Source organism: Myodes glareolus, chromosome 12, assembly GCF_982192425.1.
Source record: "Myodes glareolus chromosome 12, mMyoGla1.1, whole genome shotgun sequence".
NCBI classification, from domain to species: Eukaryota; Metazoa; Chordata; class Mammalia; order Rodentia; family Cricetidae; genus Myodes; species Myodes glareolus.
This window is the reverse complement of record NC_142037.1, coordinates 42976249-42999525: the sequence shown is the minus strand read 5'-3', so window position 1 is coordinate 42999525 and position 23277 is coordinate 42976249. Positions and strand designations below refer to the sequence as shown.

Genomic DNA, 23277 nt, shown 5'->3' with positions numbered 1-23277 from the left:
GAAGGGAAGATTGCTAAGCAGAACACAGGCTGAGTCTCTATGAAAGTCTCCCAAGAGAGGATTAGGAAGAAAAGAAGTAGACGAACATTAACCAGGATGATGGTTGCATCATAAAAGAATATTAGTGATGAACCTCTGAGCTAAGTGGAAAGGATGTCTTTGAGAGAGGGTGATATGTTCACAGCCTGGATAACAACTGAGGACAAATGAAATTACACACAAGAATTTAGCGGACAACAGGCCCACATTAATTGCTAAGCCTGAGTGGTGTCCTGGGACCGGTACACAGCTCAGGATCCAGTCTGAACAGGGGAAGTGGATGATGGAGGGCAGCCAGCATGTCAGGAGCTGGCAGGGGATGGTGGACTCACAGCAGACCACACTACCCACAGGTCTTGTTCAGCACTTGTCCCCATCTCCAATGCTGGAGTCATGAAGTAGTAGAGTCATTGAACAGGGCCCCAACAAATGCTACAGAGTAACACTGGCTACAGCCCAGATAGAGCCGAGACTTGTTCTGATAATGCTGTAGGTGTGGTCCGGTGAAGATGAAAGATAGGATTGTCCGTCCATGGAAACACACCTTACTATTGGATATTGGGGCCTGTGTTCACTGACAGTGGCCATGGGGTGGATCCACTTCCCTAGGTAGCATCCATACCCATCCAGAGGACCTGAGCCTGCCACAGAGCTGGGACGTGGCAGATTCTTCAGCTTCAGGGTGCTTCTGTTTATTTGAGTCTTCCAGAGGGGAGACTCCGCTGGAAAGTGGGACAGGACCCACCAAGTACACAGACTCTAAGGAGTGCTTGTAGCCTATGATGAATTGTCTCCAGGATCTCCAAAAGTGAATATGAGCATTTCCACCATCGTCACATGCGTGTTTATGCCTAATAACTAGAGACATGGGTCGATACTATCACTAGTGAAGTAGATAGACTTGTGACCACTCAGGAGAGACTACTGTCTAAGCCTCTACACTTAAGCCTGCCATAGGTATAATTCAAGGTCACACAGGTATCCAGATAGACTAGTATATATACCCCATATTTTGCTAATACTATCCTTATATGACACATACTTTGCTAATGTTTGCTAGTGTCAAAGTTAGTGTTAGTATGTTTAAGTACTAGAAGTGACAGACAGCTATTTTATATGCTATATTTATACCTGTTTCCACCTATTAGAAAGGGGCTGTTTAGTTACTAGTAATTATTGGTTCCTGATTAAAAAAAATAAGAGTAATCTGATTAATCTGTGTTTACACCAGTATTTCTTAACTGAAAAAGATAAACACAATTATTGGTAGTTTTTAATTTTGGGGCACTCTACAAAATATAAAGTAAACACAGGCAATATTTGTAGGCTTAGTCAAGCTTTACTTAGTTACTAAACGTATAGATCTGATGTTTCTAAAAACAAAAGAAAGGTCATAAACTTCCACCATCATGAAGATGAATGTGAATTAAACACGCAGAAACAATAAAGGAGTCACCCCCCCCCCCAAACTAAAACTGTGCTGCAGTTGAGATTTCGACTTTCAACCACTTCAAAAAAAAAAATAAATACCATCTATGACACACACATACATACAATGCCGCCTCTGTGCCAAGGATTCTGAGTTTTTAGGGAAACAGCACAAAATGACAGAGAAGTGATTCTTGGAGCGCAACAAGAAATTGTCACAAAAGGTCTATGAAACAGACGTGTTGGCAGGTGACACTGGAGAAGCAGGCAGACCCTGAAGAACAATGAAGGGTTTTACAGGCAGGACTGTCCTCGAGGACACTGGGCCATAGGCAAGGGAAAGGAAGACAGGAACACAAAGTGGGAGCCTATGATAATAGTCTAGTCACTATCACCTCTGAACAATGAGGGTCAGGTCTAAGCTGATAATGTTCAGGGCGCAACAGAAGAAATCTTTATGAGGTGGGAGTAAAGAGATAAATGTTGGGAATGAGTCAGATGCCCGCCTGGTGAACAGGAAAACAGAGAAGCGCATAACTCCCAGAGATGATGGACTCAGCTCCGCCAATTCTGAACTCAAGGTTTCTGGGGCATCTTGTCAAAGGAGTTGAAAGGAAATGGGATGGGCAGGCTTTTTGTCTAAGAAGCAAAGCCCTCACACTGGTGGGGAGTTTGCAGCAAGACCCTTGAGTCTTTGAGATAGAGAGCTGCCCTGCTCATACTTGCCGTGGGCTGATTCCCCCAGTTCAGCTGCTTTCCGATAACGTCACCCAATGCATGGAGGGCATCCCTTCAGCCTTGCTACGGGATGTGTGAGCATCTTTGTGACATCAAACATCTGGTGAAGCCAGGATGACAGCATCACCCGATCTCAACTAAACACTGTGAGAACGATTTCTCATGGAGACAGACCTTGATGTTGAACATTAAAGGTGACCATTCTCAAGGGTATCAGATGACATAAAATTTAAACCTCTAACTGTGAAAATCCTCTTAAGAAGAGATACAGACTTGAATTAAGCTACAAAGATCTCATTAACTTTTGGATGAATTAGGGAATTTCTACCAAAAGCCCTAACAGAGATGTTAGAAAACAGTAAGGTCTATACTGTCTACTTAGGGTAGTCTAACTTACCGAATGTGGGGAAGTCACTGTTTTCAAAACATTGAATTACAAATTATGCATGGCTACCTTTTCTTAAAAATTTCGTTGTCTGTATTACTAGTATAACTTTCTAGTCAATGCAAAAGGTCTTATCAAACGTGAGATTAATATCAGAAGCATTAAATAACAGAGACGCCTTATCTGCTTACTCCACTATATAGATATTTTTTACTCGACGATGTGCCAATAAGGCATTCTAGAAATGATACCCCAGATCCGGGACGTTTCAGAGCAGATTAAGCGTGGATGGTGGTAGAAGAATGCAGGAGACTAATGGGGAAATGGTTAATGGACAAGGTTTCAAAAGCATCCGGAGAAAGGAACAGAAGAAAGGCTGTGTACAACTCAACTGTGCCTTGTGTTACACTAGCGGGGAAACAGAGTATTCCCGCTATTCTCTAGAGTAAGACAAAGGTGTTCTCTCTCTGCTCTTGTCAAGTGAAATGAGTTTTTCACTTTCAGTCACTTCAAAAAACTATCACACACTCACACTCACACACACGCACGCGCACACGCACACACACACACACACACGCACGGCCTACTCTATATGCTAGGGAATTCTAAGTTTTTAGGGACCTGAACGCAAGGTGACACTAAACTTGGGATGCAACAGCAATAATTACAAAGGTCTGTGCAGCAGTCACGCTGGTAGGTGACACTGGAGAAATAGGAAGATCTTAACATTGAAGCCTAAGTCAGAGTAAGAGAACTAATTTGAAAAAAAACAAATAGGAAAGGAAGAAGTCAGAGGAGCCCTATATGTGGATGATAAAACCTGATACTTTAAAGACTTGTGAGAATCCACTGGGAAACTCTTAGGTCTGCTAAACACACTGAACAAAGCTGCAGGACACAAATCCACAAGCAGAAATCAATAGCTTGTCTGTATACTTAGGACAAACACGCTGAGGGGAAAAAACAGAAAACAATCCCACTCATAATGGTTTTAAAAAATCCTCAGGGAATAAACCCAAGGAGATTTAGTCAATGAGAAATGTAAAACACTGAAGGAAATAAAAACTGTAGCTGACACTAGAAGGCAGAAAGACCTCTTGTGCTCGCCCTGTAAAGGTGAGTGCTCTGCTGATGGCGACTGAGAGGTTCAACCCATTTGCCATTCAAATTCCAGGGACACCATTCACATATGAGAGCACAATGTATCCCCAGAAGCCAAAGCAATTTTGAGCAAAACCAACAATGGCTGAGGCTATACTTGGTTTCAAATTCGACTGCACAACCACAGTGTGGTACTGGTACTAAACAGAGAGATCAATAAAATAGAATGGATGGTCCAGAACTACACTCCCATAGATAGTTCCAGCTAATTCTTGACAAAAGTGTCAGAAACATACTTTGGAGAAAGACAGCCCCTTCTCCCGATAGTGCTGTGAAAATTAAATATCTACATTAATAAGAATGAAGCTAGACCTATATCTTTCACCCTACACACACACACACACACACACACACACACACACACACACACTCAATCAATTTGGAATGGATTAAATACCTTAATATAAGCCCTGAAAATCTGAAACTGCTAAAGGGAAACATACAAAATACCTCAGACATAGGAAGAGTCAAGGATTTTCTAGAAAGGAGTCTAACAACTAAGGATACAATGACCAGAATTAGGAATGTATAATATTGGGAAGTGCAAACATAGCAATGGGAAGATTAACAGAGTGAAGAAACAGATTACAGAATGGGATTTGCTGAATGCCGTCTAGAATATATGAAAACTAAAAAAATTAAGCCCCGAAGGGGAGAAAACCAATAACACAATCAACAGTGAACAAATGAAAAGACACTGGAAACAAGGTACATTAAACATGCTCAGTATTTTTTGTCATCAAGGAAATGCAAATCAAAGCTACACAGAGATTTTATCTCACCCAAATTATAATGGATAACACTGAAAAAACAAACAAACAAAAACCCACCAACTAGGTAAAAAAAGCTTTTACACTGCTGGTGGGAATACAGACTAATGTTGAAACTATAAAAATCAGCATGGAAGTTCCTCAAAACAAAACACCACCACTAACACCACCAACACCAAAAAACTAAAAATAAAACAAGCATATGATGTAGCTGTACCATGCCTCCTGGAGTACTCCCAGAGCAATCTACGTCATTGCACTGTAGAGACCTGCTCACCCATGTTCATGGAGACACTGTGCACAGTAGCTGAGTTACAGAACCATTCTAGGTTTCCCTCAACAGTGGGTCAAATAGTCTGCAGAGCTAGAATTGTGCTGTTCTTTCCTTTGTTTTCATTCCCTTCCATGTATTATAGTCCAGACAGAGTCTCCAGAACATAAACTCGTTCCCAGGGGTCTTTCATTTACTTAGTCTGGTGGCCTCTGTGCCCTTCTACTCTCTTGCTCCAGCACAACATCCTGCAAATGTGGTGTCTACAGCTGTAGAGATCACCTCGCTACCTAGTGTCATAGTTCACCAGCACCCACAATCTAAGACCCCCTGAAGGAGTCCCCATCTCCTTCCTGACAGTTATGGTCTCATTCCTCTCATCCTGGTGTATTAGACATGAGCAACGTTAAACCAACTGCTTCACTTCTATTACAAGTAAGGGCCCAGCCTTTGTCCTGGGTTGTACTTCATCTTTACTGACTTTTTTCTTTTACTCTGCTCGTCTACCAGCTCCATTTCCCTTCTTTGATATCCTAATATTGGTCTTTGCTAAGTTCAATCTGCACTTTTTCTTCTCCATTCCCTTTCATCAAAGTTCTTCTATTTCATCCACGTGGGTTCAGTTGGGAGCAAGCCTAATTCTTTAAGCCTTTGCTGCTCATTATCAACTGACTGCTGGGCTTTGTTCACTTGAACTGATCATTGCATGGCTCAAATTTAAAATGAGACGTGGCCACCAGGAGGTCGGGGAGACACCACACACTCAGGCTTGCACCTCGACTCTTTCACTAATAACTTATTGACACTGAGAAAACCACTGACCAGCTCCAAGTCTCAGTAACAAGAAGCTACTTGTCTAAAATGTGGGTGCTGGGTATAACTTGTATCTTTATGCTTCATGGAATCTCATCATGTACTTAATGAAAAAAAAACTGAACCTAGGTCCTTCTTAATGTTCTTCTAAAAAATTTATAATTCCTGCATCAGATACCAGTAGCCATTAGTTTCTCAGATAGGGGTAGGACTTCCTGAGCCCTTCCTCCTCCCTGCTGTGACTCTGGCTGGCTTGCTCTTGCACATGCCTTACACAAGCAGTCCCAGCTGCTGTGAGTTCATGTGTGCAGTTCTGAAACTGTTTTGATACAGACATCAGCTCTCTCTGGCTCTTATAATCTGTCCATCACCTCTCCTGTGATGATCCCTGGGCTTCGGGGTGAGGGAGTGTGATACAGAGGTCCACTTAGAACTGTGCACTCAAGTCCTTTATTATTTATGTGTTGACCAGGTATAGGTTTCTGAGTTAATCACCATCTACTGCAAAAAGAAAATTCCGTGATGAAGGTTCAGAGATGACCTAATCTATAAGTATATAGATAGGAACTCAGGGGGAAGTTGATTTTTGTTGATTGTTATATTTATTTAAGAGAACAGTAGTACTAGGATCTCCTCCATGGTTTATGACCCAGCGGGCCATGGGTTCCTGGCCCGGTTAGCAGTGCCAGGCATGGGTTTCATCTTGTGGAACCAATCAGTATGCAGTTGTGCTACTATTACGCCAGTGGGGCATATATTGTCAGTTTGGTCATTATGGTAGTTCCCAGTTGGGTAAAACTGTGATCACTCAGAAGCAATGAGAGAACATTCCAGCACTGTGAAAGCTAGCTAGTAGAAATGAAGTTTTCAGGTTGGTAACAGCTTGATGTTTTTCTGTTTCCTAGGGTTCTTAGAATGTTCTCTTCTCTCTTAGTCCTGCTACTTCTAAGTTTACAGAGCACAAGTCCCATATGTCCCAAAGGAACTTGTTTCTTGCAAACTTTCATTACCTGGAAACCACTTCTATGCCACGGATGTGGCAATTGACCACTTAAACATTTGAGGAGAATTGGCTTCCATCTCTATTTGCTTCTTCAACAAAACTTTTCGTGCAATTGCCATATCTAAGCGAGTGAGCCCACTCGGTTGAGTGGAAGCTGTGTTCTAATTCTGTCACCATGATCCACACACTGGGTAGCTTCAGGTAGAGCTTTAGTTTTAAACTTTAGCTTTCTCTTACGCAAAACAAGGACACCACTCTATCCCGATCCCCTAGGGTTGCTGTGGGAACCGAATTAGAAAACTGTACATCTCTGAGTGCATTGTAATACATCATTATTCACTTTTATTATTTATGGAAGTGACAGGATATGGAATATGCATCTAATCTGATTCCATGCAAAAATACACTGTTAGGTCTTTCCTGCAATCTTATAAAAATAGGTATACAAAAATGTTAATTGTGTTGGAGTTGAATAGTGGGTATTTTCAAAATTCCTGTGGTATACTGTTATCCTTATGATTTAAAGGGAAATGAAGAAAAACCAACGACATGCAAACTTCACTTTAAAGACCTCTATGAAAGCATCTGCTGTAGTTAAACATCTCATTAAGTAATATACTGAGTAATATTCCAGATACTCACACCTTCAGAATAGAGACCACCATCCTATGACACCTCCTAAGGCCCTCCAGATGACACCGTCCATGACTGTTTGTGCATGAAGAATGGGCCAATCAATGAGTTCTATATGCTGAGTTCATGATTGTCTCTGACTCCGCCAACATAACAGGATGAGGGTCACCCTCTTTTTCTGCTGTACCTGTCCTATGGCCTTGTGTTATTTATTCGTGTGCCCCACTCATAAACATCACACTTCATGAAGTCAGGGGCCCTGTGGACAATAGTTAGGATGCTAATCAGCTGCTTCCTCAGCTATCACTCAGATCTGTGCGGAGTCAGCCAATCTAACACGACATGCTGGTCTCTAGTAACCTTTAGTCCAGTCTTCACTGGATTAGGAGTGTGGTTGAGAGAGTAGAGACACACTCTTTATATTTTCTTAAAGGATCTAGTCACTAGCTAATAGCCACTGATCCTCTGTGAACCCTTGTTTCAACATTCTCTCTGTAGAAAGAGAGCGTAGATGTGAAGGATCTCTACAGACTGTTCCAAGAGTTCATGAACCACACAGCCAGAATGTTGCACTTCTGATGCCAATAAGAAGGAAAGAGGAGGAGGGGGAGAAAAGCAGAACATCAGAGGGGCTAGAAGAACATTGATGAGAACACGTGTTTAAATGGTCATGGTTCAAGGAAAGGAAGGGAAGAATGCATTCATACACAAGAGTGAGCAGGATCGTGTGGAATTCTTGTGACTGAGAAATCCTGAAGCCAAGACCATCAAGGAAGAGAGGGCAGAGAGGCTGAAGAGCCAGAGAGGACGAGAGCGAGACTGTCTTCCTGACATGACAGGACTGGGGTTCTTAACGATCTTCCAGCAGCTCTTGTTCCCTGAGAGAGACCTGCCTGGAGAAGAGCAAGCCAGCCAACATTCATGGGCCCCGGAACAAGGTGAGTAGCTTAGTGATAGCTGATGGCTTCTGGAAGGCGACTGAGTATCCTTTAAGGCTATTTTCCCTGCTAAGTCAATCATGCTGCAGTGGATGGCCCCACACTCATGAATATAAGGGCAGCACAAATGGGACTCAATAGATTAGTAAAATAAACAGATGTGAGGATATGACATTGGGAGGGAGTGGGAGGTAGGGGTGGATCTGGGAGGAGTTAGGGGGAAGAATAAGGGGTGAGTATGGTCAAAATACATTGTATGAAATTCTCAAAGGATAAAAATATTATAATAAAACCCCCTGATTCCTCCTCTCTCAAAAGTCATTAACTGCTTGTAGCTCTTTATTGGTCTTCTCTAGGGAAGAGCTCCTTGGTGGGATATTCAGTCTTAGGTGGTCATCCCTAAACACATATGAATGTGAACAACACTAAATGAACCAGCAGTGTTCATACATGTATATGTAACAATAATAATTAAAGAATAAAAGGCTATGAATTTAATCAGGGACTGGGAGCAGGGGCTTTGGGAAGAGTTGAAAGGAAGAAAGAGAGAAGCAACATGACGTAAATATAGTATTTATACATGTAGGGCCTTCGTTGAAGCGAACTGTCAGACTTTGTTGACTCGCCTTGGGAAGCCTTACCCTTTCTGGGGAGTGGGTGGGGTGGGGTGGGGTAGGGGTGGGGGAATGGTAGGGCAGGAGGAGGGGAGGGAGTGGAAATGGGGATAGCTATGTAAAATGCGAAAAGATTTTATTTAAAAAAATCCTAATAAAAAGGAAAGAAAAAATAAATTCATTTGCATAATCATGAAAGAAAGAAAGAAAGAAAGGAAGGAAGAAAGAAAGAAAGAAAGAAAGAAAGAAAGAAAGGAAGGAAGAAAGGAAGAAAAGGAAAAACAAAAAGAAACCCCTGAAGTCTCACTGGTTTCTGGATCTTGACCTTGCCAGTGCGGAAGGTCATGGGCTCTCTCTTACCTGCATCCTTCTCTAGCAGCCTTTGATGTAGTGCAGCAGCTCAGGGTGAGCCCCAGGGGCCCAGAAGGTGTCAGAGTCAGAGAGGTCACGGAAGAGGGGACAGCTGGGTTGCTGCCCTCAGCCGAGATGCTGCAAGTCATCTCAGCCTGACCATGTTTAATATTCGAGACATTGCACCTCAGTGGAGTCGGCTGGATCCACAGCACGGGTGTTATGTCTGCGGGCAGTTCCAAGAACTCTGGTCTCGAAGCTTTCCCATAGCAATGATTAAAGGAGGAGAGAATGGCTGCACAGCCTGAGAAGCAGTCTAGAGAAACGCAGGTAAACCCTAAACTGGGGTTTAGGTGTCTGACCCACAGACAGCAGTGTTCCTGGTGACTTTGAGACCACCTTAATTTCTACTCTCAACAAACACGCACATGGGGCTTATCAGAAGCACTCTACAAATATGAACCCATCTATTTATCATTGAAACCCTACAAAAAGCTGAGGCAAGAGGATCATGAGTTCAAGTCCAGCAAGACCTTGACACAATAAAACAAGACAAACCTAACGTACGAGGTCGGGAGCTACATTCCTGCCTCACAGAGGAGCAAGATCTGGCATAGAAAAGGGAAGGACTTGGCGAAGGTGATTAGGGAGACGCTGACACAGAACTTGAGCCCACACTGCCTCTTTTCAAGTCGTAACCACAGGCCTGTGTGGCGCTGCCTTTTTCGAAGGCCTTGCTATCGCTCACTGCTATCTTTTCCAACTGAAAACTCGTCTGTGAGGTGAATGCTGAGTGCTGAGGAGACACCGAGACAGTTCCCTACTGAGGGCCAGTCAGTACTGGATGACTGGGGAGCCAGCGGGGTCTCTAGGGAAGTCCAGTCACTGGTGATCACAGCTTAGTCACGGAACATAAGGGCCATAAGGCCACAAGCCACCTAGAGGGTAGCTGGGATGCAGTCTCAGCAGGGACTGGCTGCCTGCTGTTCTTCGGTAGGGAAGGACATTCAGGGGAACTGTGTGACTTCTAACTTGAGTATGTGGGGGGTTAGCAGAGCATGGATGGACAAGTCAGCCACATATACTCTGCTGGTTTGGACAGTACCCAGAGGGCAGCTGAGGCCAAAGTGAACTCCAAGAGAACAAGGGAAAGGCATGTGCAGGATTGGCTGGGCAGGTGAAGCAGCAGAGAAACCCCTGGTTCAGATCCAGCCATACTCTGAACATTAGGTATTATGGGAGAATCTCCAAGGGCTAAGAGAGGAAGGAGGGTATGGAAGCTGCTGTGAAGGAAGAATAGGCAGGTGCTGTGTGGGAATCGGGACTCTGAGAAAGGAGAAACATTTGGGCCAGTCTTGTTGGTTAACAGATAATGACCCCAGGACAAGACACCACAGAGAAGCAGATAAAACAGCTCCCGATGAAAAGGCTGGACTTAAGATCTTGGAAAGGCAGCTGAGAAAATGGAAGCCGAGCATGGGAAGCACTGGGGTGTAAATGCCTCCCCCCGGATCACTTTTGTGTTGCTACTCCGCCCTCCTGTCCTAATGCACACTCGCTGTCTGCTAGAGGTAGAAGCGGAGTTACAGTGGCAGCCTCAAACACAGACCCACCAGGACTCTGGATGCTCACTCCGCCTTTCTCTCCGCTGCAGCACCGACCTGGTACCGAGCACAGTGCTGTCTGCGCAGCCATGACCATTTCTTTCTGGAAGAAGAAATCCTGACCCTTCGGTGGTATTTGTGAACTGAATGTGACAGATTCTACACACAGAGGATATGCTGTACGGGAGATGCAGACCAGCCATTGTAGGAATTTGGTCAGCACCCCTGCGCTAAGGTGAGCTACATGAAGTCTACAGGGACAAAGCAGCAAAATACAATACAACCACTTTGAATCTTCTGCTCTTTTAGACCCATAAATGCTTCCACTGCTCCATCATTTGAAAGTAATCAAGTGTCTTTCCTTTTTTTTAGTCAGACATAAAGAAGTTAATTCTTAGGTACTATCTATTATGAATGCTTTCAATGATTTTAAATATTAACTTATATTGCGAGCAAACTTTAAAAAGATCAAGCTAGCTTTCCCTTCCTTTTTTAAAATGTAAGGCAGAAGAGATTTCTTCATTCAGTCTTACTCTTTATGACAGCTATTAGCTTTCTCCTTATGAATACGATATAGAAAAATTAAAAGAAAGTAAAAGTATGGAAATTTCACTACAGAGATAAAAATGCTGTTAGGTTGAAGTATTTTTTTAAAAAATATATTTTTTAATATATTACATATAACCCTCTTCCTACAAGTAGTCTATGCTCGACCATTGTCCCAACTCACAGTCTGGAAGGAGGAACCCCCCGTCCGTCTTTCCATCTTTGCACCCTGGTGTCTGACACAAAGCCTGCTGCCAGGGTGGCTGCTTAGCCCACAGCCAGAGGATGAAAGTAACATGGGGACCCTGTCAATTCCAACCAAACACAACTGAAAGGAGGGGCTCAACTGTCTTCACCGTCCTCAGCCCACATGTTGTTGAATTTTGCTGCTACTTAAACAAGAATACAGTTAACAACAGACTTGATTGGTTTGAAAGAAACCCTCCCAATCTGGAGAAAAAGTAAGCGGTGGTTGTACCACAACCGGCGTCCCCACCTAACCAGGTCCTTCCAAGTCCCTGGGACAAAGGAGAGAGAGAATGTGGCAGGCACATTGCTGGCCACTGGGAGCATGGGGCGTCACTGCATGGGTACTGTCCTCTTGGACATGGCCTGTTGTGGCCAGGCAGGCATTAGTGTTGATCAGTTCTCGTGTGGGGAAAAAAAAAATCCTTCACATATGCCTCAGAAATAGGAAAACCCCTGACAAAGAACACACACTTTGATAGGAAAGAGGAATTTCACTCTCCTAACGTGTCTCATTAAATACTAGACGCATTGCTGCTGCTTGGGCCGGGGCATAATTGCGGCCACCACAGCTCACAACATGCTCAGTGGTGGTCTCCAGTCAATTAAATGACGTCTTTGGCAAAGCTCTGTGGCCGCCATGTTAACTAAAAATGGTAAAAAAAGAAAAAGAAAAAAAAAAGAATTAAAAAAAGAGGTTCCTTTTTACTCCAAGCTTCCACTCACTCTTTAAATGCAGAGGCAGCATTTCATTTTGTTTTACAATATGCCACAATGGTAGACGCTACCAAGTGAAAAATACACTTGTGCTGAAATACAGGTGTGCATTACTCTCTGCACTGCCGGATTGACACAGGTCCATATACTTCACAGTCTGAAAAGGCACTGGCATGAGAAATTGCCTTGCCCATAAAAACTGAGCAGCAAAAAGAAGAAACTAAAGTGGAATGCTTTCTCTAATGTATGTATGTGCAGCCAGAATTAGTCGGGCTGATTTATCTTGCATGATCCTGACTCTACTGCTGGTGAAGATTAATCGTATTATGGCATCCTTGGCATGTTATTTTCTCAGTTCATTTCTCAGTATGACATTTCTTATTTTTCCCTGCTACAGTGCATTCACTATCATAATTTTCACCTGCTGAGTTTACATTACTAATGATATTATTAAAACTTAGAAGGGGTTTTTTTGACCTTTATCATGGTAAATTAGGTCACGAGGACAGATGGGATACAACCTGATGAATGGGAAAAACACATGTTTGATTGGGATGAAAGCGAACCAAAGCTCCGCCTGTCTGCCTGGCACACCGTGACGCTCGGCCAGCACTAAGTACCCGACTTCCCAATGCGCCCCAACCCAACTTACTCTCTCCTTGCTGCCTTCTCATAGATGTCATCAACGAGAACTATTTCGAGCACTGAGTGTTTGGGATGGCCACAGTGTGGGACGTGAAGGATGCAGGATGTGATACAGTAACACAAGTACTGGTGAACGAAGATGTTACTCATTGCCCTTGCTTGGTGGATGACAGGTGCTGTGAACTAGTAAACTGAGGCACAAGTCAGCTGATGTTCACACATCTGGAAAGTAACGGTGCCAAGGTTGAGCCCAGACACTCAGACTGTGTTGCCCTGTCTGCCCCCTCTCAGAGAGTCAGCACTTCCCCATGTGTGCTAAGACCCTAGGCTAAGTGCTCTGTCCTGTGTGTGTGTGTGTGTGTGTGTGTGTGTGTGTGTGTGTGTGTTCGGGGGGGGCATTCTCTCTTCCATGGCTTGCTGTTTTAGTTACTGGACTGTGCTCTACCTGAGGGCAGCGTCTGCTACACTCTAATGCTTGGCCTGTGGACTTAGATGGACCTCCTCAGGAGGGGCCAGTTGTGGGGACGCCAACAATCTGTATTATCTCCATGGCTATCACTTCTTCCATACCAGAGTCTGGCAATTCCAAACTGTATGTTTCCTTCATGGAGTTATGTGGCAGCAAAGCTGAAACTTTGGCTATACGTATGCATTACTGAGAAAGTTGGAGCCCTCCGTTTTATATGACTGAATTTATTGAGCTTCCCTGACTCTTTGTTTACCAGCTATTTATTGGGAATCTATTATAATGGCAGGTTTGAGTTAGACAATGAGGTGTAAAGATGAATAATAGTGGTCCCTGCTCTCTCGGTGTGTAAGAGTCGGGAAGAGGGTCAAGCCTGTACAATAAGTCAAGACAGTGTGATAAATAGGGGCCCAGAGTGGCATCTGTCTAGCCTGGCCTTGACTGAATACTAGGTGGCACTGTTATACCAAGTGGGGCCTGTAGACAGGAAGCACTTGCTGAACATCTGTGGGGTCCTATGTTCGATTCTTAGCTCTTTAAGGGAGAGTGGGGATGGCAGAAAAGAAAGCCAAAACATAACGCAGTGTCTCAGGCCCTGGCCTGAATCTACCTAATCAGATACACCGGGGTCCAACACCCTCTGTTTTAAATAGCTCTCTGGCTGTGTTGCTTCCTAATGGTTGAGAACTACTACCCTGGAAAATAAGGTTCACCTGCAGGGTTTGGGGGCAGCCAATGAGGGAAGAGCTTGGCCACACAACTTGCATGTCTATCACTAACACCAAAACCAAGAGAAACCAAACAACAGCAGCCTCAGCAATATCCACATGAGTGCAGCAATTAAAGAAGAAAAGAGACCAGGTTCACAATCCAGAAAACAAGATGCTTGGATGGGGTGATCCTTACCCACCTCAGTTCTTACTTCCATACTCCACAGGACCCTTTCAGTTAACTGCAATGATATCTTTATAATCACCAGCAGAAAATCCCCAGAAAGAAGGGTTTGCCTCCCTCATCTAGCTAGGCCAAACAGACATCCAGTGCAGAGAGAGGAGGCTGTGGAAAGATCACGTCAGTTCCGCCATCAGTCAGTAGGTATCACACACATACCACCTCCATGGGCTCACAGCTGAGGTTGTCTCTGAAGAGGGCATAGTCAGGTATTAGAGGGATGGACACTTGGGATGGGGATAAGCCTATCAAATCTGGCTTATTCAAAATGGCTGGAATGGCGATGGAATACTATGGGGACACTCTGGGAATCTGTCACTGACGTGGGATGACTGTGTATGGGAAGGCCCCAAGCTACGGGTATTGAACCAGGCTTAAACACAGGTGGGATTTGCAATGCAAGCAAAACGGGTGACATGATAGATGGAGCAAGCGGAATTATCAATAAAAAAAATCTAATTATTTAGAATTTTTAATGAATGGTTCACTTAGCCGAATCTGACCTGTTGATTAAAGCCATTCATTCAGGATAGCAGGCCAATGGTAATTCTGTTCTGAGCAAGGGACCAATTTGAACATTGTCATATAAAAAGGTTCAGAGCTGGCATGTATGTGGTGGGCGCTGGGTGTGGGAGGTAGGGGATTAGACCTGCGTGGACATCGGGTTTTAAAGGTTGCACTCACAGGCCGTCTTCATAGTTTCAAATCTCCATTCCGAAAGCTGGCGTGGCGAGGCATTGCCTGTGCAGATTAGATTCTGTGAGCCTCATAAAAGTAAGTAGCTCATCAGCATACATGGAACAGTCTGGAAATGGTCCAGACAGAAAGAGCCACTCTGTAATCCTCCAGAGATGCTGACATAACAGAAATGACGTGATGCTGAGCTATCAGGCCATGGCCCTCACTGCAAGGGCAATTTCAGGGATGGGGAGGGCCAAGGCCTGGAGGATTTGGAAGATGGGGTGGGGGACAATATAAGACAGAATAGAAATATGAAAAAAAATCAATGAAGCATTCCGTGGTTGGTGAAATGCTTTAAGAGATTACTGTGGGGTTTAAGAGATGGTCCACCATGTGCCTGGGCAAAGTGGCTGGTCAGGAGACTGCTCCCATGTTCACAGGAGGAGGTTGTCCAGAGAGGGTGACAGGCCAAGACCTCTCTGGACACACCATGGACATCACTTTAAAATGTAAGAAAGCATATTGCTGTCTCTTTCTTTGGACAACCTTCCCTCTGAGGCTAGTTTCGGCTGGCCCCACTCGGGGCCTGCAGGGGATTCACAAGATATGCTTTGTTAAGGTTCTGAAACTTAAGAACCATCAGCTGAGGTTTACAACCTTCTTGAAGATTTGATGAGCACACTCCATCTGGCTCTAAGCTCTTCTGTCTCCCAGGATGTTCGGGACAGAGGGTGGATGAAGTAGTGGCTGCAAACTCACATCCCAGACAGGCCTTGGGGAGGGTCTAGGGAGGGGAGTCCCCAGCTGAGCAGAGAAGGCTGGAAGGAGGCTTGGGACATGCTTCTTTCCGTGGTGGGCAATTTAGAAATGTTTCCTTCCAAGCTGTAGTTCTCCTGTGTCTTCTGTGAAGCCCGGCGGTGATTCTGTCTGGGGGACTGAACCTCTTGCCTTGCATTTAACAGCTTTTTCTTTGGTCTAATGTCCCATGAAGTCTGGATGGTGATGTAGCCACAATCGCACCTTTGTGGTGAAGACAGATCTACCAGCTGGAGTTGGCTGGGTGCCATAAGATGGCAGCTGCGGTTGCTCTGCTGCCTGCCAGGGTAGATTCAGAAGGGCTGCTGGATGGCAGAAGGCGGTGAGCAGGAAGCAATTTCTGCCAGGTCTTTGTGGTCTTTGCCACTTTTCCCTTTTCATTCTTCCCACCACGGTACCTCCTGGCTTTCTTTATTACCTGCCTACATATTTCCTGAATGGAACGTCCTAATCCTGTGAGTCATTTCGAAACGTAATGGATGAGGTCAGAGCTGAACAGAGAGAAATAGCCGATAATCGGCGTCTGAGGAAAATCAGGCTGCGCTCTGCAGGAAGTCCACATGAAGACGAATGTCAAGGATGGGAGTTTGTTGAACAATCCATCATGGTGGCCACGTTCTGTACCTTCCATTTCCTGATCTCAAGGGGTTAGCAGAAACTGAGTGATGGAGCACACTAAAGAGCATGTACTATTCTAAGTAATAAATGCAGACAGCCAGAAAGCGCCACGACTCCTGAGTAACATCCAGAGCTAAAGAAAGTGGTCTAGCCTTCTGCCATACCTTGCTCCTCACTGGTTTCAGACACTGATTCCAGCAGTTCCCTATCGTCTCCGTGAGACCCCAGAGCCATCTTCTGCTTCGGCCCACCTTTTGGCTCCTGGACCTGCTTACAAACGCTACCAATGCTCCATTCGGTTTTTCTTAGGAAGTCAGGCGGCAGCAAGAATGCATGGGAGGGAAGAATGCTGAGACTGAGTCTCCTCGGTTTGTGCGGCTGTGAAACATAGCACCCGCATTCGAGTCGTGGCTATACAGGATGCATATGCACCTCCTGTTGATGCTTTAGACCCTACAGGGGATGCCTTGACCATCATCATGAGCGACGGCTTGACTTTCTATTTGATGTTAGCATGTGCCATTCTTTGCATGAGTTGTTCTGCTCTGCCTCACTCACTCTATGGACAGAGTGGACAGGTCTGCTGGGGCGGTGGCCCAATTCCATTAGCCTTGGTCTGCAGTCCACACAGAGCATGGGATCTGCACTTTCAGGCCACGAAGGCGGCCAGCCTGCAGCACACAACTCCAAATAGCATATCTAAGTATTGCTCTTCTGAATTATTTATGAAGTATATGTGATTGCCTTTCTCTTCAAAGTGCAAATATTCTCCCTTCAGAACTCTTTTCCTCTCCTGTTGAGGAGCGCAGCACGGCCTCTATGCGGTAATACCCAGATAGTACTTGGAGCTATCTATTTGATCACTTGCCAAGAAAAGGGGTGATCTTTAATCTTTTCTAGAGAATGAGTGCTTCTCCTCTTAGCCCCAAATACCAACCCAGCACCAAAGCTTCCATTTATAAAGTGCTTAGATGATGGCTGAATTAACAAATACATTGTTGTAGGTCATGTACCGCACACTAAGACAGCAAAAACCAAGTCCCACAGCAGAGACGATAAAATAGAGGACATCAGGAGGATGGAATATTAGATCATCACTAAAAATCACGCCAAGAAAACATATTTAATAATATAGGGGAAATGCCTGTGATTCGTGAAAAAAAAAAAAACAACCCAGGCTATAAAAAATTGACAACACAGTGTGCTTCAGATCCTGTTAAAATGGATGTACCTGGATGCAGTGCCAACGGAGAAAACACACACAGCGGAAGCACACTGTGACCATTAGTATTGCAGGGAATTGTCTTTTCCCTTACGGTTTTGGGCATTTCCATGGGTTCCCCAAGAAGTAAACAACCCTTTAAGGTAGCAGTCTCCATGTTTAATTGATATTTGTGTACAGACATTAAAAGTTATCAACCTTCCTCTAAAGGTTCTCACTCTTCAAACACTTGTCACATTTGCTTTTACAACAGGTAGGATGACCAGCACACTCTGTCTTCAGAGAGACCGGGGCTCTCCTCGTGGCTTTCCATACGCGGGCAAGTATCTACAGGCACGACTGACCACTTCTCACAGTGTGAAATTTGTTCCCTTCCCTGACTTCTCTTCCCTGGCTAGAGGGAAGAGGGACTTCCAGCTCTCCTTACTCAGCCTGCTGACGTCACTAACCATGTCCAAATCTGGCTGTGTATTCCAGATCCAGTGTGCAGCTCAGAAGGGCAAGATGAGAGTCCACATCTCTCCCTCACTGGTCTCAAGGCTGGCAGAAACGAAGGGTTATAGAAATCACTATTGACACCTAAGATTCTAAGTAGTAAAAGTAAACCTCTATAGAGAACCATGTCTCTCAAGTAACATACAGAACCAAAAAGAAGCGGTCTTTCCTGGTGGAGCATCGGCTACCGGGATCCAGCTGTGGAAAGCCACTGTTAATGGGCAGTGATGTGCCTGGGTAGAAAACTGTTCTTCATAGACTAGAACAGCTGCTGAGAGTTGGCGCTTCCCACCCTCAACATCAGCACCCTGTCTAGTCCTCTCTAGGAGGTCTGCACTGTACTGGCTGGCAGAGATGGTGTGCCAACAGAGTTCCTTCTATCACCAATCTCAAGGACATTGGGATGAGACGTGTGTGTATGAGGAGGATTGTGGGTTTCCTAGCAAACAGCAAGCCCCACAGTCACCTGCCCACAGAAAATGTGGGGCAGCTGGAAGAGGGTTTCTGGTGAACGGACAGACAGGGAACAAAGTAAGATCATCAGAGGGATGGTGGCAGATGAAGCCAGGTCTAACAGCGAGCGAGTGTCTGGCCTGTGAACAGGGTCAGATACCAGCACAGGTAATGGCGGCCTGTGACAAATCCATCTACTATCTCCATTTCAGCATCTACAGAGCAAGGGTGGCCTAGGCACTGACGAATCCCGATCCACCTCACCCTGAAGGGGAGTCACAGTTCTTATTCCTGCCAGTTGCGCTTCTCCAGGGTTTTAAAGTCGCGTAGCATTTATCAGATACTGCTGTGTCCTCCCTCCTTCCAATAAAGGTCCTCCAGAGTGACCTGAGTCCCACCATTGCCACAGGGGTATTGGCCTGAAGACACAGGCCCAAGAGAGTACAATGATACAAGCAAGTTTTGAAGGGCCAGGCACAGGCACATGAACGGGGAGTCAATGCTCTGTGTGTGTGTGTGTGTGTGTGTGTGTGTGTGTGCGTGACACGCGCGCGCACGCACACATGTACACACACATGCACATGAGTGCGTGTATTTTCATTTTACATACTCCACAGTCTAACACAGCACAAATGCCATATGAAGCTTGAGCTCTACTGATACCTAACATATAATGACCACGTCAGTATTGGCCAGGAAACCACAATAGTCCTAAGAGGTAGGCAAGATATTAATTTCATTTCAGAGGCAAGAAAACAGGCTCAGGGTACCACTTGGAGGCACTAGGGCAATCAGTGGCAGAGCCAGCCAGGGTTGAAACAGCTTAGCACCCAGATCTGCTGCTTGCCCTACACTCTGCTTCCTCCTCTTAAGAACATCTGTGGTTTACTGATAGCAGTAGGATGGCAGGGTGTATGGGAACACAAACTTGAGGACTCGACGGGCTGAGGGCAGCAAAGGATGGCCAGAAAGCAGCTGCCGGGAAACTAGAGAAGAATCACAGTGTCCTGCTAGGGTCAGACCTCACTCTAACAGTGATAGGGGAGTTTAGCCAATCATATTCTGTTTTCGGGGCGTGCGCCCTCAGGCAAAAGCCTGCCTATAAACCTTGCAAACGCGCTCCGCTAGCCCTCTTTTCGCCTGGCTCCTGTGTCCAGACGGATCGGTTGGATTCTGGTGTAAGCTGTTGTAAGTCTTACTTCTGTTTATTAAAGCTATATATTTTGTATCAAGATAGTCTGGGGACTTTTCTTTACCAATCACCCTGCAACTTCATAACAGAGTGACAGAGCTCACAGCATGGGAGGACAGGGTAGGTGAAAAGTCCTTCTCTATCTCTATTCTTTCCCCAGATTAAGACCCAGGTCCCCAGAGGCCAGGCCACTATGAAAAGGATGGGATCCAACCCGAGCCGTTCTTTCCCTTGAGACTATGACCCCACTTTCCCAAGGGAGTTGTTTATTCTTAATTGCTTGGAGATACAGTATATGCGTGCTTATTGGGTTTTTACCCAAATCAAGACACTCGGAAACTAGGCACTGGGCTGGACACACACTCATAGCACCTTCCTCATACACACAATTAAAACTCATGAATAACAACAGCTCTCTGCCGCTGTGCTAACCCTGAAGACGGCTCCTTGTGCTGTATCTCTTCCACCCTCTCCTAACATCTTGGCTCTGACAGGTTTAAAGACAGCGCCGAGGATTTACTTTCTTAAGGAGACAGCGTGAAAAACCGAGCAGTCCTTTTTCTTTTGTGTTTTGCTTTATTGTCGGGTGGGAACGGTGTTGTGCTTGACAGCAGTAACCTTCAGCATCGCCCATTAAACCTCTCTACAGATGGCCAATGATTTCTTTCACCTCCACACGGGAGGGAGCTGCACTGTGTAAATAGAGGCATGTGGGTGGCAGCTCCTCTGGATCAGAGATGGGGATCAGAGGGAGAGTGTGCACGGGAACCACTCAGACCAAGTCGTTTGGGGCGCCACTGTGTGTCACACCTCCTCACGGCTCCTGCGCTTCTCCCTCTCATGGTTCAGACACAGACATGCATGTTAGGATAACGGGCATACTGATGTGAAGGGGTTGTTGCGAAGATACAAGATGAGAACAGATCCCTTTCTTTAAGATTTTGGTATCTCTTACACATAATTGCCGGGGACCAGGCGAGGAACATGGCAGGCCTGGGAATCCGAGAGAGCTTGAGGGTAGAAATCAAGGGGGAAATCTGTAGCTTTGATTGGCAGGAGAGAAAGTGGGGTCTGGAAGAAATGAGGTATCTAAAGACGCTGGAATTAAGGCCAGCGTTAAAGTGGGGTACATATGAAAGACTGGCCTTGCCCGTCTGCCACCAGCATACCCAGATCCAAATACATTGATATTATGGAAAATTGGCCAGTGTGGGCTAAACTGTGTAAGGTCTCCCAGACAGAAAGGCTTTGAAACTGACCTGTTTGGGGTTGAAGTGATTTTAAATTACCCTGGGCACGTACTAATACAGCGGCTGATATGGGCACAGGTGTGTCTCTTTTAAGAGCATATCCATTTTAACACGCCAGACCACATACTGGCCAGTCTGTTGACATTCAATACAAGGCAAAAGCAGTGGCTAAGAGACGAGCTCATCAAACACTGGGTGGTGACACGAAAGCCCAACTCAGAGACAAGACTTGAGTCTTCGAGGGGATTCCTCTTTCTTCTCCAGTGCTGGTATCGTAGGCACACGTGGCCATGCCTAGTTTTTGTTTTCATTTATTTGGCTGGTGGCGATTTGAATGATTTGCTTGGGAGCACTCTTACCTACCGGGCCATCTCTCCTGGCCCATGATGGGGTGTTAACCAAAGTCTAGCCATCCTTTTCCCCAGTGAAGGCAAGGAGCTTACGAAGGCCACATAACTCGTCAAGATGAGCAGGAGTAAGCAGCAGGAGCCTGGGTTTTGAACTGTATCTCACCCGGGCTGCCTCATTCTTTTGAACAGATTACAGCCTGTGCTCCTCTGTTTCTTGGCCCTGAGTGTAAGTTCCCTGAGGGCAGACAGCATGCCTGAGGGTCCCCTGGAGTCCCTGCCCATTCCTCCTAGAATTCATTAGGCTACCGTCAACAAGGGGAGCGCTCCATCAAGCACCCTACATTTAAAAGCTGCCCAGTAGGAATGGTAAGTAATTACAGTGAGGGAGAGTTGGGCACTATGATTATTAGGCTTTGTTCTGCATATAATTAAAACAAGAGTGAACATGAAATATATAATTTCTTCTACTCTGGCTTAATCAGGCATTCATTACCATGTCTGATTTGGTGTTCTGTGAAAAGGACTGCTTAGTAGGCATTTTCTGCGAGGAAGCTAATCAAATACAAAACAGAGATCCGAAAGGGTGACGAGAATAAAGCCACCAAGCACGCAGAGGGGCAGTCCTCAGCAAGGTGCATTACTCCACCTGAGGTACAACTTTCTGGAGTCTGGAGAAGACGTAAGAACAGTAAGAGAAGGTAGGGGGTCAACCAGGATCTGGCAGCATCATTCCAGATGCACTGTGCTACAGGGTGGAGCAGAAATCACAGATGGGTGCACTTTCCATGGGTATGCTGGGCATAAAGAGGTGTGCGGAGACCTCTTTGACATGTCAACCACTTGCCATCTTCACTGACAAGCAAACGTCATAGTTACAAAAGCAATATACAGCTCAGCATGCTGAGTCTTGTCCTGATTGCTCTCCTGACACAAGTTGCTTTGGCAAAACAAAGGCCTTGAGAAAACTCACTGCGATTAGAATTTCTGATGGAGGTTTAAGCTGAACTTTTGAGTAACCAAAGGTAATAATAACGGCGAGTGTCTATCACATCTTATTATCAAAGTGTATATTAGAAATCTGTTGAGCAATCTTGAGCTCCTGAGAGGCAGGGCTCCTGATTTCATGCACATTATAAATAGAGTGCCATGCCCCAGGGATTCAACCAACATCAGTAAGAAGTGCAAACACCAGGTTGCAGTACCTACATTTGCATCCTCGTGGCTGTGGCCATTCGTCTCCACCAAGTCCTTGGTACCTTTTAGCTGCAACGGTTAAGGAAAAACAAGAGAAGAGCATCAGCAAGCACAGCCACTAAGCATATATCATCCTGTTAACGCGGATACATCTGAGGTTGCATTTTATAAAACTTCCGAGGACAAACAGATGGATCAGATAATTACAGTGAGTCTTACTGAAGCCAGTTTGTGACCAATATTTTATAAAGCTTGAGGGCTGACAAAAAAAAAAAAAGAAAAAAGAAAAAGAAAAAGGGATCTTGGTCATTATTTCTTAAGCAAGATTAGAAAGCAGTTCTATAGACATAAGATATAGAAAATTGGTTCTTCAGAATACTAAGTGGTTTCATTTCCTGGTGGGATTGCCATTAATTTAAACCCTGCAGTATTTGCAAGTTGCCATCAGCTAATGGATGTTCTGCTAACGCTCGCTGGGGAATGATGGGCTTCCAGCCACAGTACACGCTGCAGTCTGGCTGCAGTCTGCTCTACACGTCTGGAGGGCAGGGCTGGGATGACTGATGTGGCCTAACAGTTTGAGTCTTTCAAGAGAAGGACTAGAAAGACATCTCTGGTCAGGGAAGCTTTAGAATTAAAATTCGTTTGCAAATGAGATTTTTTTGCAGCACCCTCCCCCCCCTGCTC

The 23277-nt window shown here is 45.1% G+C and overlaps 1 protein-coding gene across 4 annotated transcripts in view; it reads right to left on the bottom strand.

Moving 5' to 3' along the window:
* The window catches only part of Enox1 (ecto-NOX disulfide-thiol exchanger 1), a 554924-nt gene that overhangs the window by 28010 nt on the left and 503637 nt on the right, over positions 1 to 23277 (bottom strand). For all 4 annotated transcript variants that reach the window (XM_048422010.3, XM_087912247.1, XM_048422009.3 and 1 more), the window contains one exon: positions 22603 to 22659. In XM_048422010.3, coding sequence (XP_048277967.1) covers positions 22603 to 22659 — 57 coding nt within the window. The remainder of the gene's footprint in view (positions 1 to 22602; positions 22660 to 23277) is intronic.